Source organism: Xyrauchen texanus, chromosome 24 (genome assembly GCF_025860055.1).
Source record: "Xyrauchen texanus isolate HMW12.3.18 chromosome 24, RBS_HiC_50CHRs, whole genome shotgun sequence".
Lineage (NCBI taxonomy): Eukaryota > Metazoa > Chordata > Actinopteri > Cypriniformes > Catostomidae > Xyrauchen > Xyrauchen texanus.
This window is the reverse complement of record NC_068299.1, coordinates 28539256-28553572: the sequence shown is the minus strand read 5'-3', so window position 1 is coordinate 28553572 and position 14317 is coordinate 28539256. Positions and strand designations below refer to the sequence as shown.

General features: G+C 37.4%; 1 protein-coding gene across 1 annotated transcript in view; it reads left to right on the top strand.

Moving 5' to 3' along the window:
* Positions 1 to 9311, top strand: part of LOC127617955 (storkhead-box protein 1-like) — a 34301-nt gene extending 24990 nt beyond the window's left edge. The window contains exons 2-4 of the mRNA XM_052090143.1: positions 4283 to 4435; positions 4971 to 7296; positions 8900 to 9311. Coding sequence (XP_051946103.1) covers positions 4283 to 4435; positions 4971 to 7296; positions 8900 to 9053 — 2633 coding nt within the window. The 3' untranslated portion in view covers positions 9054 to 9311. The remainder of the gene's footprint in view (positions 1 to 4282; positions 4436 to 4970; positions 7297 to 8899) is intronic.
* The last annotated feature ends 5006 nt before the right edge of the window (positions 9312 to 14317 follow it).

Below are 14317 nucleotides of genomic sequence, written 5' to 3'. Positions count from 1 at the left end.
GGAAGTTACGCAGTCCACTGATGAGGGTGCGAAAACATAATGACAAGAGGTGTCAGCCGTGTGAGATCACTTCACTTTTTAATTTGAAAAACAAAAGACAACATAACATCAATTCAGCAATGCAACAGCATTGATGATATCCAGTTTTCCAATTGAGACTGCAATCATGCATTTTGCAGTGCTGCATCCAGATGCTCCGCGGGACACGCTGAACTTTTTTTCTAGGTTGTAAAAAAAAAAAATGTCTAAACCTGTTTATCTACACAATCGTTTGCAATATAAGCTTTTAAGCAACATAAAATAATATCAGAATCCAGACGATCTAAGGTTATTTCAGCAAATTATAGTTTGAGTTCTATTCTGTGTAAATGAATTACCATTTGAATGTAATGCAATCTTTCTCCTCAAGAATTAGTTTTTTGTGATGATCATGTTTAAAAAAAAATAGAATGTAATGCCCCACTTTGGATAAATATTTGATAGTTTATGGCCATTATTACAGGTAAAACTCAATGTGGGAATCCAGAGAACTTTATTTACAGAATAAAACCACAGGTCTGTATGCTGTCAGTCAAAGCTCAACCAGAGTCTACTGTTAAAGCAACAGCTGCGCATCTTGCACCTCACAGACCATTACCAGAGGGAAAATGGCTAGTCTCCGCATGTGAAATTATTAACAGTGTTTACTCGATAAGGAACTGAATGTACAGGTGCTTAAGGGCATTTTACAAGGTACGTGGCAAGCAACAAGCGTTTGTTATCTGCAGTATGAATGTAGCACAATCGCAACAATTCCCACATCTGCTGCACTCAACAAAGAAGTGAAAAGAAGTATCTCACGAGATTACTGTGAATATTGTATTCTGTTTTGCATGCAAGTGGGGAAAAAAACAACACAGAAAAAAATGCTTTTATATCTTTGTAAAATTGTTTAACCATGTGTATATAACATCCTCAATAAACAAGATAGTTGGGCAAATTGTTTCTGAAAAGATCAATTATTTTATTTCCATGGGATGTTTTCCTATATTTGAGTTCTAAACTAAAATGGGTAGATCATGTTGAACAAGTTAAAGAGTAGTTAAAGTAGATCTTGCATTTAACAAAACTTTTTCCTATAAAGGGCCAAAAATCTAACTTGATTGAGGGATGTGGGCCAAAAGAGAACATTGCACTATACTGTAGCAAATTCAGGGCATGAAATTCATGCTGAAAATGAATTCCCTCCCTTACATGACTCTTATGAACAATTAATTACATTTTGAAAACAGCATTATTCAATAATTACAAAATTGCATGATATCTACATTGTATAATGTTCATTGCTACTGAATTTTTATTTTTTTTCCTCATTCACATATTTCCAAATATTTTCTCTATTAAATTAACAGCCTACAAAACAAATACACCGACACACAGGAGTAGATTTCAGCATTACTTCAGATTTGGAAAGAGGAGCTTATAAAAAATTAAAAAAAACAGAACTCTTTCAAGCCAATTTAATAAAACAATGAACAGTAGTCAGAGAAATAATTCATACACCAAAAGTGGTTAATGTTCTGCAAAGACAAGTCAAGTCATGTTTATTTGTATAGTGCTTTTCACAACACATCGTTTCAAAGCAGCTTTACAGGTTGTTGGTTCGATCCCCACAGCCACCACCATTGTGTCCTTGAAGACACTTAACTCCAAGTTTCAATCCCCCCCGATTGTCCCTGTAATAAGTGCACTGTAAGTCGCTTTGAATAAAAGTGTCTGCCAAATGCATAAATGTAAATGTAAAATCTTAGTCATCATTGTGTAGTTTGTTTAATTAGTTCTGTTAAAAAATAATTAAATTATAATTGTATTTAACCACAGTTAGCAAGCCGAAGGCGACTGTGGCAAGGAACACAAAACTCCATAAGATGTTGATTAATGGAGAAAAATAAACCAGACTCACTGAGGGGGCCAGTTCCCCTCTGGCTAAACAACAATGAATACAATGCCAATATTACTTATTTGTGTGCAGTGCAAGTCATGGTTTTAAATTTGTAAACTAAGTAACTGTTCAGGTCAGAATTTAAAAATAAAAATTGTTTTATGAACTGTAAGATTAATGACTATTGTCTTTTGAAGTCCAGTAAAATTATTGTTGTATCAGTAATAATGTTTTATTTAAAATAATGGCTATTTAAAACATCCAGATACTATTATATATACAGAATAATATAATATTCATATTATTAAACTACATTGTAACATTTGGTATTTTTACCAAATATGTGTGTGTTTATGGTGTGAGCATCCACCACTGACACAACATCTGCACAACAGATGTCACAAAACAAATAATGTTCAGCGAAAATTCAAATGAAGATGACTATATGTGTTTAGAACTATATCAGATTGCAGGGGAATTTGTTTTGCCGTGAGCCTCCGTTAATTTCCGACCCTGGATGGAACTAGAGATGGAGATGAGAGATGTAACAAGTGATTAATTGTCTCTCTACATCATCCAGCTGATACATTACACAAAGCATTTTTGCTATTTCTGCCTTTTGTGCAAATGTGCTGCATTATGACTGAGGGAGCGCCAAGATATGAAAGGTGCACGTTGCAATGTTAACAGCTTTGCTGATTATAAACAGGAATGATATATTTTTATGATTTTATCAAGTTTTATACATCTTAAGTTCAGTAACTCTGCGACAGACCACTTCCTCACTACGCGCGATTACACCTCTGACACTGCTGACAGCTGCACGCGAGAGAAAGTGAAAGACAGAGTAGATATACTCACGCAGATTCATTACAGTTTGACACAAAAACAAGTTTATTGATTTGTTCATCTCTATCTGTTGGTTTACAAATTTGCAGCTGCAGTAAATTGAATAAGCGTGTGGGAATTTCCCGCATTATGAACATTCAAATTACGGCAATTATTACAATTGTGCACAATATCCACAATCCCTTGACGAATTTCAGGCTCTGCAAACTGTATTATATTAAAATATTAAAGGTACCCTGTTTCCCTTCCTTTATGATTTCATTATACAAAAAAACATTACTCTGAAATCTGCTAAATTAATGCAATGAAAAGCTGCATCAATAGAATTTTCCCCCAACTCTTGTTATACGTCAAGGCGGGCCAAAGCAATGGTCATTATGGGCCAACTTTTGCCCAAGTTTGGGAATCTCTGGTCTAGATTATTTAAAGGAAATGGTTTTTCATTTTAGCTTGTGGACTGCTAAGAAAAGCACACATAAACAGGCCTCTAGCAGTAGTGAGCTGGCAAACAACTGAATGTCTGAAGGAAAGACCCCACTGCATTCATTGACTTACTGTTTGCTATTATAAGGGAGCCTTGAATGTTTTTTTTCACCTGTGTATTGTAGTCTGCTATTACCATATTGTGTTTCATTAAGTCAGTTTGTTGTATGCAAAGTGCCTCTGAATCAGCCTATAATGTTTCGGAGCTTAAGTGAGTTTGGCCCTGGGGATACTTCCAAACATTAGTTACAGATGCACTATTGTGGGAGTGAGTCTAACCTGGGCTTTGGTTAATTAATCAACAACAGAATGGGAAGTGTGTGCCCTAGATTTAATGTAGCCATCCCTAGTTAATCATCAAGACTCGACAAGCTTGAGTTATTATGGTCTGTGGCTCTGTCAATGGTAGCAAGATACTGAGAAAATTCTACAATGTGCTGTATTCTTTAAACACATATAACTGAATAAACCATTCCATTGTAATCACTGGTTAAAACAGAAAAGTGTGATTTATTTTTAACTGCATTTAATGTGCACAATCCATAGCTTGATAAAGTAATTTGTATTAGAAACACAACATTCCCTGTCTTTGAAGGATCAAATGAATTCTTTGAGCAAATTTACAGTGGTTCTTTATCCTTGGGGATTGAATCCCTGGGGATACAACTGCATATTTATTGTCTTTGTAAGATGTTTGAAATACTCTGTAATTTAGCTGTTAAATTTAAAACATTCTACCTCACTCCTGAACTGAAGTTTAGTCGTCTTTTGGATTTTGTTGTTTTCCTTTAAAGACATCTCTATCATAGCCTTATGTGACATTTATATATTTGGTTTCTTCATACGCAGATTTCAGATGGCCTTTTGTGCCTTAAACTAACTAATTGCTTCCTTTTAATGTTTTTTTGATGTTGTTGTTGACATTTTCACTCACTCTTTCTTTCCCATCAAAATCTATTTTGTACACCAAATGTAGTTTACCTGACTGAGAAATGATAGTGATACCAAATTACCTTTTTTCCCCAACAGGTGATCTGTCTCCTGTGCAGATGTCACCAATTTCCCAGTCACAGTTCATCCCACTGTCTGAAATATTGTGCTCTGTTATATCGGACATGAATGCTACCCATGTGGTTGTAAACCAGGAAGCATTGATCAACCACATGATGAAAGCACACCCAGGTACAGTGTTTTACCTGTATTGCATAATGGCCCACTTTATACCTCGCATTCATGGATTGATAATTAAATGCTTACTATCACTGTGATGGTTCAGGGTTTTTTCTGCATTTAAATTTTGTTCGCAGCTACCAAAGTGAAATTTCGGGACACCGAAGCAAATTGAATGATATCTCACGTTAAACAGAAAAAAGGCACGAACCCACACATCATTCTAGCAACAGATGACTGTAGCGTAACCTCATCACATAATGAATTACTCACATAGTTGTATCCAGATACAGAAAATGCATTTGCATTTAAACCTTCTTTGAATGTGGTTTCAATGATCTGATCACAATGCGTATTGGGTGCATTTACACCTGACATTTAATGTGGTCAAGTGTTATCGGATAGCGATCTGATCACTGAAAATGCATTTGAATGCCAGGTGTAAATGGGGCCATTGTGCTTACCTATGCATTCTAAAAAACTTTTTACAAAGTAAATATATCAAGCCACACAGCTACATTGAGGACAATATCTCCATTTGTTTCAGGAATGACCATTCCCACACAAGATATCCTGTATAATGCACTGGGAACTCTAATTAAGGAGAGGAAGATCTATCACACTGGCGAGGGCTACTTTGTTGTCACTCCTCAAACATACTTCATCACCAACAATATGGTGAAAGAGAGGAATTGGTGGATTACCGGTGACAATGGCCTGCCATCACCACCTCCCATCACATACCTGGTGAGCAATGAGAGTTGCATGGAGACCTCAACTGAGGTGCCTGTCATGGCCCACTGTAGATCCTGCAGCTGCTTCACCCCTCAATCCAATGTACCGCCATCTATCCAGGACCATCAATCTATCAGCATAAGTGAGTGCACTGGTAAAAGCCTCAAGTGGCTGAAAGAACACAAGTCCTCTGTTCAGCACCAGTCAACCTCTACAGCAGCAGACCAGGCCAGTGAGATCAGCAAATCCACCACCACCAGCCGAAAGGACAAGGAGAAAGCTGGCCGCAAATTTGGACTTAACCTATTTCGACGAAACACAGGGAAGAAGGAGAACAAGCTTAAAAAGGAATATGCAACATTCTCTGGCCAATTCCCACCTGAGGAATGGCCTGTCAGGGATGAGGATGACTTGAATAACCTCCCCAGGGATCTAGAACATGCCATCATCAAACGGATCAACCCAGAGCTGACCGTGGGCAATCTAGTAAAACACACAGTTCTAATGATGAAGCTTGAGGAGAAAGCTGAGAGAGGCACAGAGAAAGCTGTGGACAGGGGGATTTCCACAGAAGCCCTTGTATCTAAGCAGAGGTACCACACCTCAAAGGTTGGGGGTAAGAAATCTGTCCCTAGAGCTACTCGCAGCAAGAGAAGAGGCCATTCATCCAAAGAGAAACATAGAGCAAAGAGAAAGACTCTACCTTGTGCTGAAGATGTAGAGGCAGGTGATCACATTATGTCATGCCTACGACCAGAGACTGGTTTGGATGAACCTGACAACCAAGAAGAAGGTATCATTTTGAATCCAAAATGTGTCTACAAGAAACGAATAGAGAACCCATTTATAGGTTTGCCAGGAAGAGACATGGAACCAAACATTGTTCATAAAGAACAAAGAAGGAGAGAAGCCAAGAATCCAATCACCAGACATCGTGAAAAAACAGGTCACAGGTCAAAGTCCTGGGATCCTCACCAGGCCAAAGCAATCACTCACTGTGTGGAAGAATCTCACACGTTGATGGACACACCCTGCATACAGCTCCATGAAAGAGCACTTACTGTGGACTCCACCCTGGATGCTAAACCAGTTAAAGAGCTTTGTGGAGATTACGGCTCTGTCTACCCTGAGAGTAGCACATTGAGGATAGAGGACAAAATTAAGCTAAGAGAGAATAAATTCAGAAGCAGAGAGTTTAGAAATGGCAGAGGAAGGGAAAGTAAACATAATGCTTTTCAGGATGGTGATTTGAGAAATGTTTCTGACCAAAAGAACAATTTGGATCATCCCACACCTTCATGTGATGTAACAGAAGTACCCCTCTCATGGCCCAAACCTACAATTCAGCGTAGACTTTCACTCCATCTATTTAACAGTAAGGAAGAGTCTCATCACAGTCCTGATCTGTTGTCCTCACACCAGCAAGATAGCAACATGAAAATTAGCCAGCAACTATCAGATGATCAGACCTTACACAGAAACACAAGCCAGACTGAAAGTGATGTGTACACTGATGATGAACATGGCATTTATCAGAAGCTAGAGGAGGATGAGGACAGCTGCAGCTCCCTCTGCCTGAATGAAGAGTGTGTGCTTGACTGTAAGCTATCACAAACTGGTACAGCTCACTGCCGTGAGCCTGTCTGTCTTGATGGAGACTGGGATGGCAATTTCATCAAGGAACATGGATTCACTGCTCATTACGAAATCACCAGAGCCACACGAAGAGAGCATGAATATAGGTTGCAGTCTTCTTATCAGCGGTCTTTGCCCCTCCTTCAGAAAGTTGCCAGTCCTGGACAAGAAGCCCAGGGTCTGGGGGAAAGACTATATAAAAACAGTCTTGTAAATGCTGAACCCAATGAAGCCCTGGAAAGCAGCATTTTTGTCTACTCCCAGACAAGTGAAGTGGACTCAGATGCTGAGACCATACAGAAGTCTGCAGATGAAGCTGATGGCAAATCAAGTCACTGGCTATGTCGCCCTGAATTAAATGACTGCCACCAGAACACATTAGAGACATCAGAAGATGTTGGCAACATCCACAATGCAAGTTTAAATGGCCCTGCAGGGGCCTGCGCAGGAGAAACTGCAGAAAGTCAAAGTAACACAGCAGATAGTGGAATTGACTCTCCAAGGTTAGTCAATTGTTGTGATGTTTTGAGGTCATTAGTTTGACATAGGGCTGGGCGATATCAAATATTCACAATATTATTGGGATGATTTTGTTGCAGATACAATATTAAGCAATATTGTGAACATTGAAATAATTTAGCAACTATATTTCATTTGAGTAATTTCATGATCCTTCAGGTCTGCTCAAATAAACATTATACTTCAACACCATAATCACGTTATGGTCATATTTGATAAATAAACTGCAAAAGGCTGCTTCTTAATAAAATGTATACATTGTGTGTGTGCGCCAGAGTAGACTGGTGACACGCTGTTCTGTGGGCGTGCCTGGGGCTCATAATGAACACATTGTGCATGAAAAGTACTTCAGGTTCAAACATTTGTGAAATTCCAAACATTTGAAACTGCTTTAAGTTATTAAATAAATAAAATATTGTGACATAGTATCACAGAAATTGAGGAGGTGGCAGCGTTTCATCGATTTTGAAATCCGTCAAATACACACAGACAACGCAGTGCACTTTCCAGTGTTTCGCCAAAATAAAAGCTCCAGGTAAGTAAATACAACAGAAACCTCTCACTATTGTATAAAACAAACCCTCAAAATTATAATAATAGTTTTGTAATACATAATAATAATAAACATGAATGGAAATGAGTAAATTATTAAATTAAATTCAACTAGGTTCCAAAATATAAGTGAGTAAAGATGTAGTTTCTTGACAGCCTGTTCATTCACCAAAAATGTTTTCGTAAAAATATTTGTGTGGAAATATAGATTGTGGCAGGGTGGAGGGCGGGGCTGGGTCGTGATTCTACACACCCAGTCCCTTATCAGGCTAATCAAGCCTCTGAGAGGGATAAAGGCTGACTGCGGAAGAGAGAGATCGTTTACAGACATGTCTGTCATGTGTGTGTGTTTGTCTTTTGTTTAAGTTAATCATCAAAATATTGTTTACATTGTCAAGCCGGTTCTTGCCTCCTCCTTTCCATTGAACTGTGTTACACTGGTGCCGAAACCCGGGAAGGAGGCGGCGAGAACCGGCTTGATGACATAAATAATATTTTAATTATTAACTTGAACAAAAGACAAACACACACACACGACGGACATGTCCGGCCCCGCCCTCCACCCTGCCACATAGAGCTTTTCATTATTTTATTGTTGTATTAGAGAATATCAATTATATTTATTACAACATGACTTAAAAGTAATTCTTCCTTGGGTTCATTTAGTGAACAACTTTGAAAACATGCATTCATTATTTTTTTATTTGATTAAACATATCGTATCACTTTTATGTAAATCCTGAGAAAATGCACAATTATCGAGATACAATTTTTGAAGCCATATTGCCCAGCCCTAGTGACATATGTTCCATAAAATGTACTAGTCACAGTAAAATGTTACCGTAATTGAAAGATCTACTAAGGTATTCATGTTGTAATCAACTTCACCATACTACTACTTAGTAAAATTTATGGATGCCTGTATTTAAACACTTACCATTTACTTGCGCTGGAGTTACATATCTGAATGTTTTTACTGATTATTTCATCTTGGATATTAACTAAAATATTTTGTTTTTTACTCATTATTTACAGGACACACATCAGTTTAATCTCCAGTAATTCAGCCATAATTAAAGGACTAAAGCATCGTGCTTTCCTGCAGAACCTTGAAAAGCTCCACTCCAAGAGTAACGGCATTCGTCCTCAGAATTCTCTGCTCAAACTTACACCTGTCATGAATGTTTAAACAAATTAAAAATATCTCTGCATCTGGGCACCGTTCGATGATGTAAATAATTTATATAACTCCCTCCAACAAATGTAAATATATTTCCTCAAATATACTAAAAATGTATTTAGGTATTATATATTCTTGCTACATTACAGTTTTATATTTTAACCAATAATATTTTTACTGTCTTTTTCTGTACATTGATCCTTGACTGTTTAGAGATAAAATCTGAACATTATCATTTACATTGTAGATGCATGTACAAATGATATGTAATTGGTAGAAATAAAGTATTTTAAAAACAATGCCTTTATTATTTTTGTCTCCATGTTATATATTAATACTTTTGGCTTAAAGTCTTATTAAAAATATATAATTAAAGAGGGTACAACAGGGGTAGCAGAGGATCAAACATAGGTTTATAAAAAGGTGGTGTTGTACCTCAATCTGTCAGTAACAGAACTGTGATGGGTTGGATGTGTTTAAATATATGTTTTTTCACTTTCACTGTTAGCTATTGTTTAAGCAATCATGAATTGACACAATGATGACATTCCCCAATAATTCTCTCTCATAATTTATTTATTAAACATATTCTACAGTAAATGACACTCAATATGAGATGTTAGGTTGTCTCTCAAAGTGTTCGTCATGATTTCATTTTAATATTAGTAAAATGTTGTACTGCCCTGGGCTTACTGTAATGTATACGATTAATGTGATTATCTTTTATTGGCGTTAAATGATCACCATGTCTTGTAAATGGTTTTATTAATGTGCATCTCCCAAATCCTTCATTACTCTTAAAGGGATAGCTCACCTAAAAATGATAATTCACTCAACCTTATGCCTTCTAAACTCATATGACTTTCTTTTGCAGAACACAAAGATATTATGACTGAGAAGTCAATAGGGTCCAAGACTTTCAAACTCCAAAAAGATCCTCTGCACATGCGTGACTGAGGAGGTGTATTGAAAACATGATCCCAAAGAGAATGTCAAGATTTACATTGAAAACAGAGATACATTTTGATCTCTTTCTCACCCAAAACCAATCGTATCACTTCAGAAGATGGTATGGATTTATGTACTTTTTGGACCTTGAAATTGTTGGGCCACAATGACTTCATTGTATGGTCAAAAACACTTCACAGCTTCATCAAAATATCTTTGTTTATGTTCCGCAGAAGAGAGAAAGTCTAACGAGTTTGAGTAAATTATGAGAGAATTATAATTTCTGGGTGAACTATTCCTTTAAACAAACAAGAAATGATCAGATGAAGACCGTGTACTTAAATACCAGCATGGTAAGGCCAACATATTTATATTCATAAATATCTCAGTTCCTTACTTAATTTCCATCTGTATGAGTTGTATCAGAGTTGTGGTCTTAGTTGTCCTATACAACAAAGCCTGCTTTGCCATGGCTCTGCCATTGTCAGCCATGAAAGATACATGAGTTGGCATAAATTTAATCCAACATTCAAACTGGCAATGGCAAATACTGTTGTAAATAAAGATGCTTGAAAAAAAACATTAAAATAGTATTATAAAAACCATGGTAGGCCTACAGGCATACAATTATTTTAGATTGACCTCTAAGCCATACCACACACACAGTATGATTCCTTCCCCTTTAAACAGGTGGCTGAGCTGAGAAGCTCTACAGGTTTAGGCAGGAGCCCAACAGATGGGGTTGTTGAATGACAGGTAGGCTATTAATGTTTAATTCACACTGCACTGGCAGAGAACAAAGACCAAAGCCTTCCCTGTGCTCATAAAAGACAGCACAGGAATACAGTGAGCTACAAACCACAACTGTTTTTACCAGGTCAGTGAGGTTAAAAAATGTCACAAAGAATAATTTCAATACACAAATTCGTTTAGAGAACGGGTTCATTCATATATATTTTACCATATGCCCATATAGCGTCAACAAGCAATGATCTCCGCGTTTTTCAAAGCATTTTATGGGAAAAGGCGCGCCCTAGTGGCAAAACAGTTTCAAGCAAAATAATACCACTAGGTCTAATGAACAGACGCAATTAATTTGATTGTATCCTTTTGGATTTCATATCTGGGCAAAGAACACTACATACACCTTTGCCAAGTACATTTAAACTCAGTTTTTCACAATTCCTGACATTTATTCATAGAAAACTTTCCCTGTCTTAGGTCAGTTAGGATCACTATTTTAAGAATGTGAAACGTCAGAATAATAGTAGAGAAAATTATTTATTTCAGCTTTTATTTCTTTCATCATATTCCCAGTGGGCCACAAGTTTACATGCACTTTATTAGTATTTGGTACATTGCCTTTAAATGGTTTAACTTGGGTCAAATATTTTGGGTAGCCTTCCACAAGCATCTCACAACAAGTTGCTGGAACTTTAGCCCATTCCTCCAGACAGAACTGGTGTAACTGAGTCATGTTTGTAGGCCTCCTTGCTCGCACAAGCTTTTTCAATTCTGCCCACAAATGTTCTATCGGATTGAGGTCAGGACTTTATGATGGCTACTCCAATACCTTGACTTTGTTGTCCTTGAGCCATTTTGCCACAACTGTGTAGGTATGCTTGGGGTATTTGTCCATTTGGAAGACCCATTTGAAACCAAGCTTTAGATTCATGACTGATGTCTTGAGATGTTGCTTCAATATATCCACATAATTTTCCTTCCTCATGTTGCCATCTATTTTGTGAAGTGCACCAGTACCTCCTGCAGCAAAGCACCCCCACAACATGATGATACCACCCCAATGCTTCACGATTGTATCAGGGCCGACCCAAGCCTTTATGGGGCCCTAAGCAGAATTTGATTTGGGGGCCCCTCGGTGCCGCCAATATGATTGAATACTGTCAATGCTTGATTATTCGCACACTATAAATCTAACACACCCCTTATCAATTGTATTAGTTGTAGCTGTGTTGCTTACAACATACCAATGTCTGCCTGGCATGATTTTACCCTTCTACGGTTTTAAATGTAACAGTAGCACACCTATATTTACCCAAACCTGTTGATCCTCTATTACCAGTTTTGTGTACTTCCTAGAGAACAATTTGCAGCAGAAGCTGAAGACAGTATCATTTCTTTTTGAATAAGTGAGCAGCTCCACTTAAATTTTTTCCCCATTAATTAACTTTCTGTAGGTGTAGTGGAAGCTTCGGCCATCAGGTTTTTCAGGGAATGTGAAGTTTTCCTTTATAGTCAGTGGCCCTCTGCTTACCAGATCAGTCCTTTCTGAGTCAGACAGTATAGATGACCACATCAGTGGATGCACGTGCTGGGAAGTGCTCCTCGCATGCAGAGGATGGACCTGATGAAAGATGAAAATAATAATAAAAGCTAGCCATGTTAGATGTCATATTAGAAGGTAATGCAACTGTCTGTCAAAAACAATGGCATGGTTTATCCATATAAATATAATGATCTGGGATTGTTGAAAAATCATCATCAGCTGTAGCACTGGAACTTGGGGCAGGTGGTTTTGGTTGTGCCCCACGTCCAAAATATTTCAACAGTGCTCCTAGGGATGTTTCATAAGAGTACATATTTGACAGAATATTTATAAAGTTATATTCTCAACACAAATTATTATACACAGCAGCAAGCCATCTGTACACCTAAACAACAACTCTTAATCTATAACTAGCTAATTGAGGCATAATGATATTGGAATATAATAGCAAAGACCCCCAAATGGTAGACTAATGTAAATAATGTTACGTTGTTATCAGTACAAAGTTTATGGAACAGAAGCTTATTTTTATTACAAAAATATATACCCAGGAAAGTTATTTTTACACAGAAGACAAAAACTTTAATCTAAAACTTGCTAAGTAATATGTTGTACTAATAATATATTAAGATGTCAAGGCTATTTACGGATCAAACTTTCCTAAAAAAGAAGATATGCTACATAGGCTATGTTAACTAACTAGCCAGCTAATGTTAGCTCATAACATAGCCTAGCAACTTAACATACCTTTATCGTGCTGTTTTTTTCTCTTCCTCTGTTTTCTTCTTTTTCCTTTTCTCTGCACCAGAGGAAATGTCCTTTTTAGTGACATTGCTGTTTAGCTGTCTGAATGTGCTTGCATCCTGCAGCCCGTTAACATAATATTGCATTTAATATTGCGTTTTTGTATAATTACCATTGTCCATTGACAGTTTAATCACAAAAAACAAAAAAAAAACAAAAAAGTGCTCTTGGGGGCCCCCTGGTGGCCACCGGGGCCCTAAGCAGACGCTTAGTTCGCTTATGCCTTGGGCCGGCTCTGATTGGTATGGTGTTCTTGGTATGGCAAGCCTCACCATTTTTTCTCCAAACATAACAATGGTCATTATGGCCATACTGTTTCATCAAACCAAAGGACATTTTTCAAAAAGTCAGATATTTGTCCACATTTTTGGAGCAGTGGCTTCTTTCTTGCTGAGCAGCCTTTCAGGTTATGTCATTTTACTGTGGATATAGATACTTGTCTGACTGTTTCCTCCAGCATCTTCACTAGGTCCTTTGCTGTTGTTCTGGGATTGATTTGCACTTTTCGCACCAAACTAGGTTCATCTCTAGGACACAAAACGCATCTCCTTCCAGAGCGGTATGATGTCCCTGGTGTTTATACTTGTGTACTATAGTTTGTACAGATGAACATGGTTCAGGCTTTTGGAAATTACTCCCAAGGATGAACCTTGACTTGTGGAGGTCCACCATTTTTTTTTTCTGAGGTCTTGGCTGATTTCTTTTGATTTTCCCATGATGTCAAGCAAAGAAGCACTGAGTTTGAAGGTAGGCCTTAAAACACATCCACAGGTATACCTCCAATTGACTCCAATTAGCCTATCAAAAGCTAAATTAGGCTTGACATAATTTTCTGGAATTTTTCAAGCTGCTTTAAGGCACAGTTAACTTATTGTGTTAACTTCTGACCCACTGGAATTGTGATATAGTCAATAAAAATGGAAACACTCTGTCTGTAAACAATTGTTGGAAAAATCACTTGTGTCATGCACAAAGTAAATGTCCTAAACGACTTGCCAAAACCATAGTTATAATGCATAATTATATCTATGGAGCATAATTTATAGTTGTAGTGTTATAGTACAATATAGTATAAATATACACTCACCTAAAGGATTATTAGGAACACCATACTAATACTGTGTTTGACTCCCTTTCGCCTTCAGAACTGCCTTAATTATACGTGGCATTGATTCAACAAGGTGCTGAAAGCATTCTTTAGAAATGTTGGCCCATATTGATAGGATAGCATCTT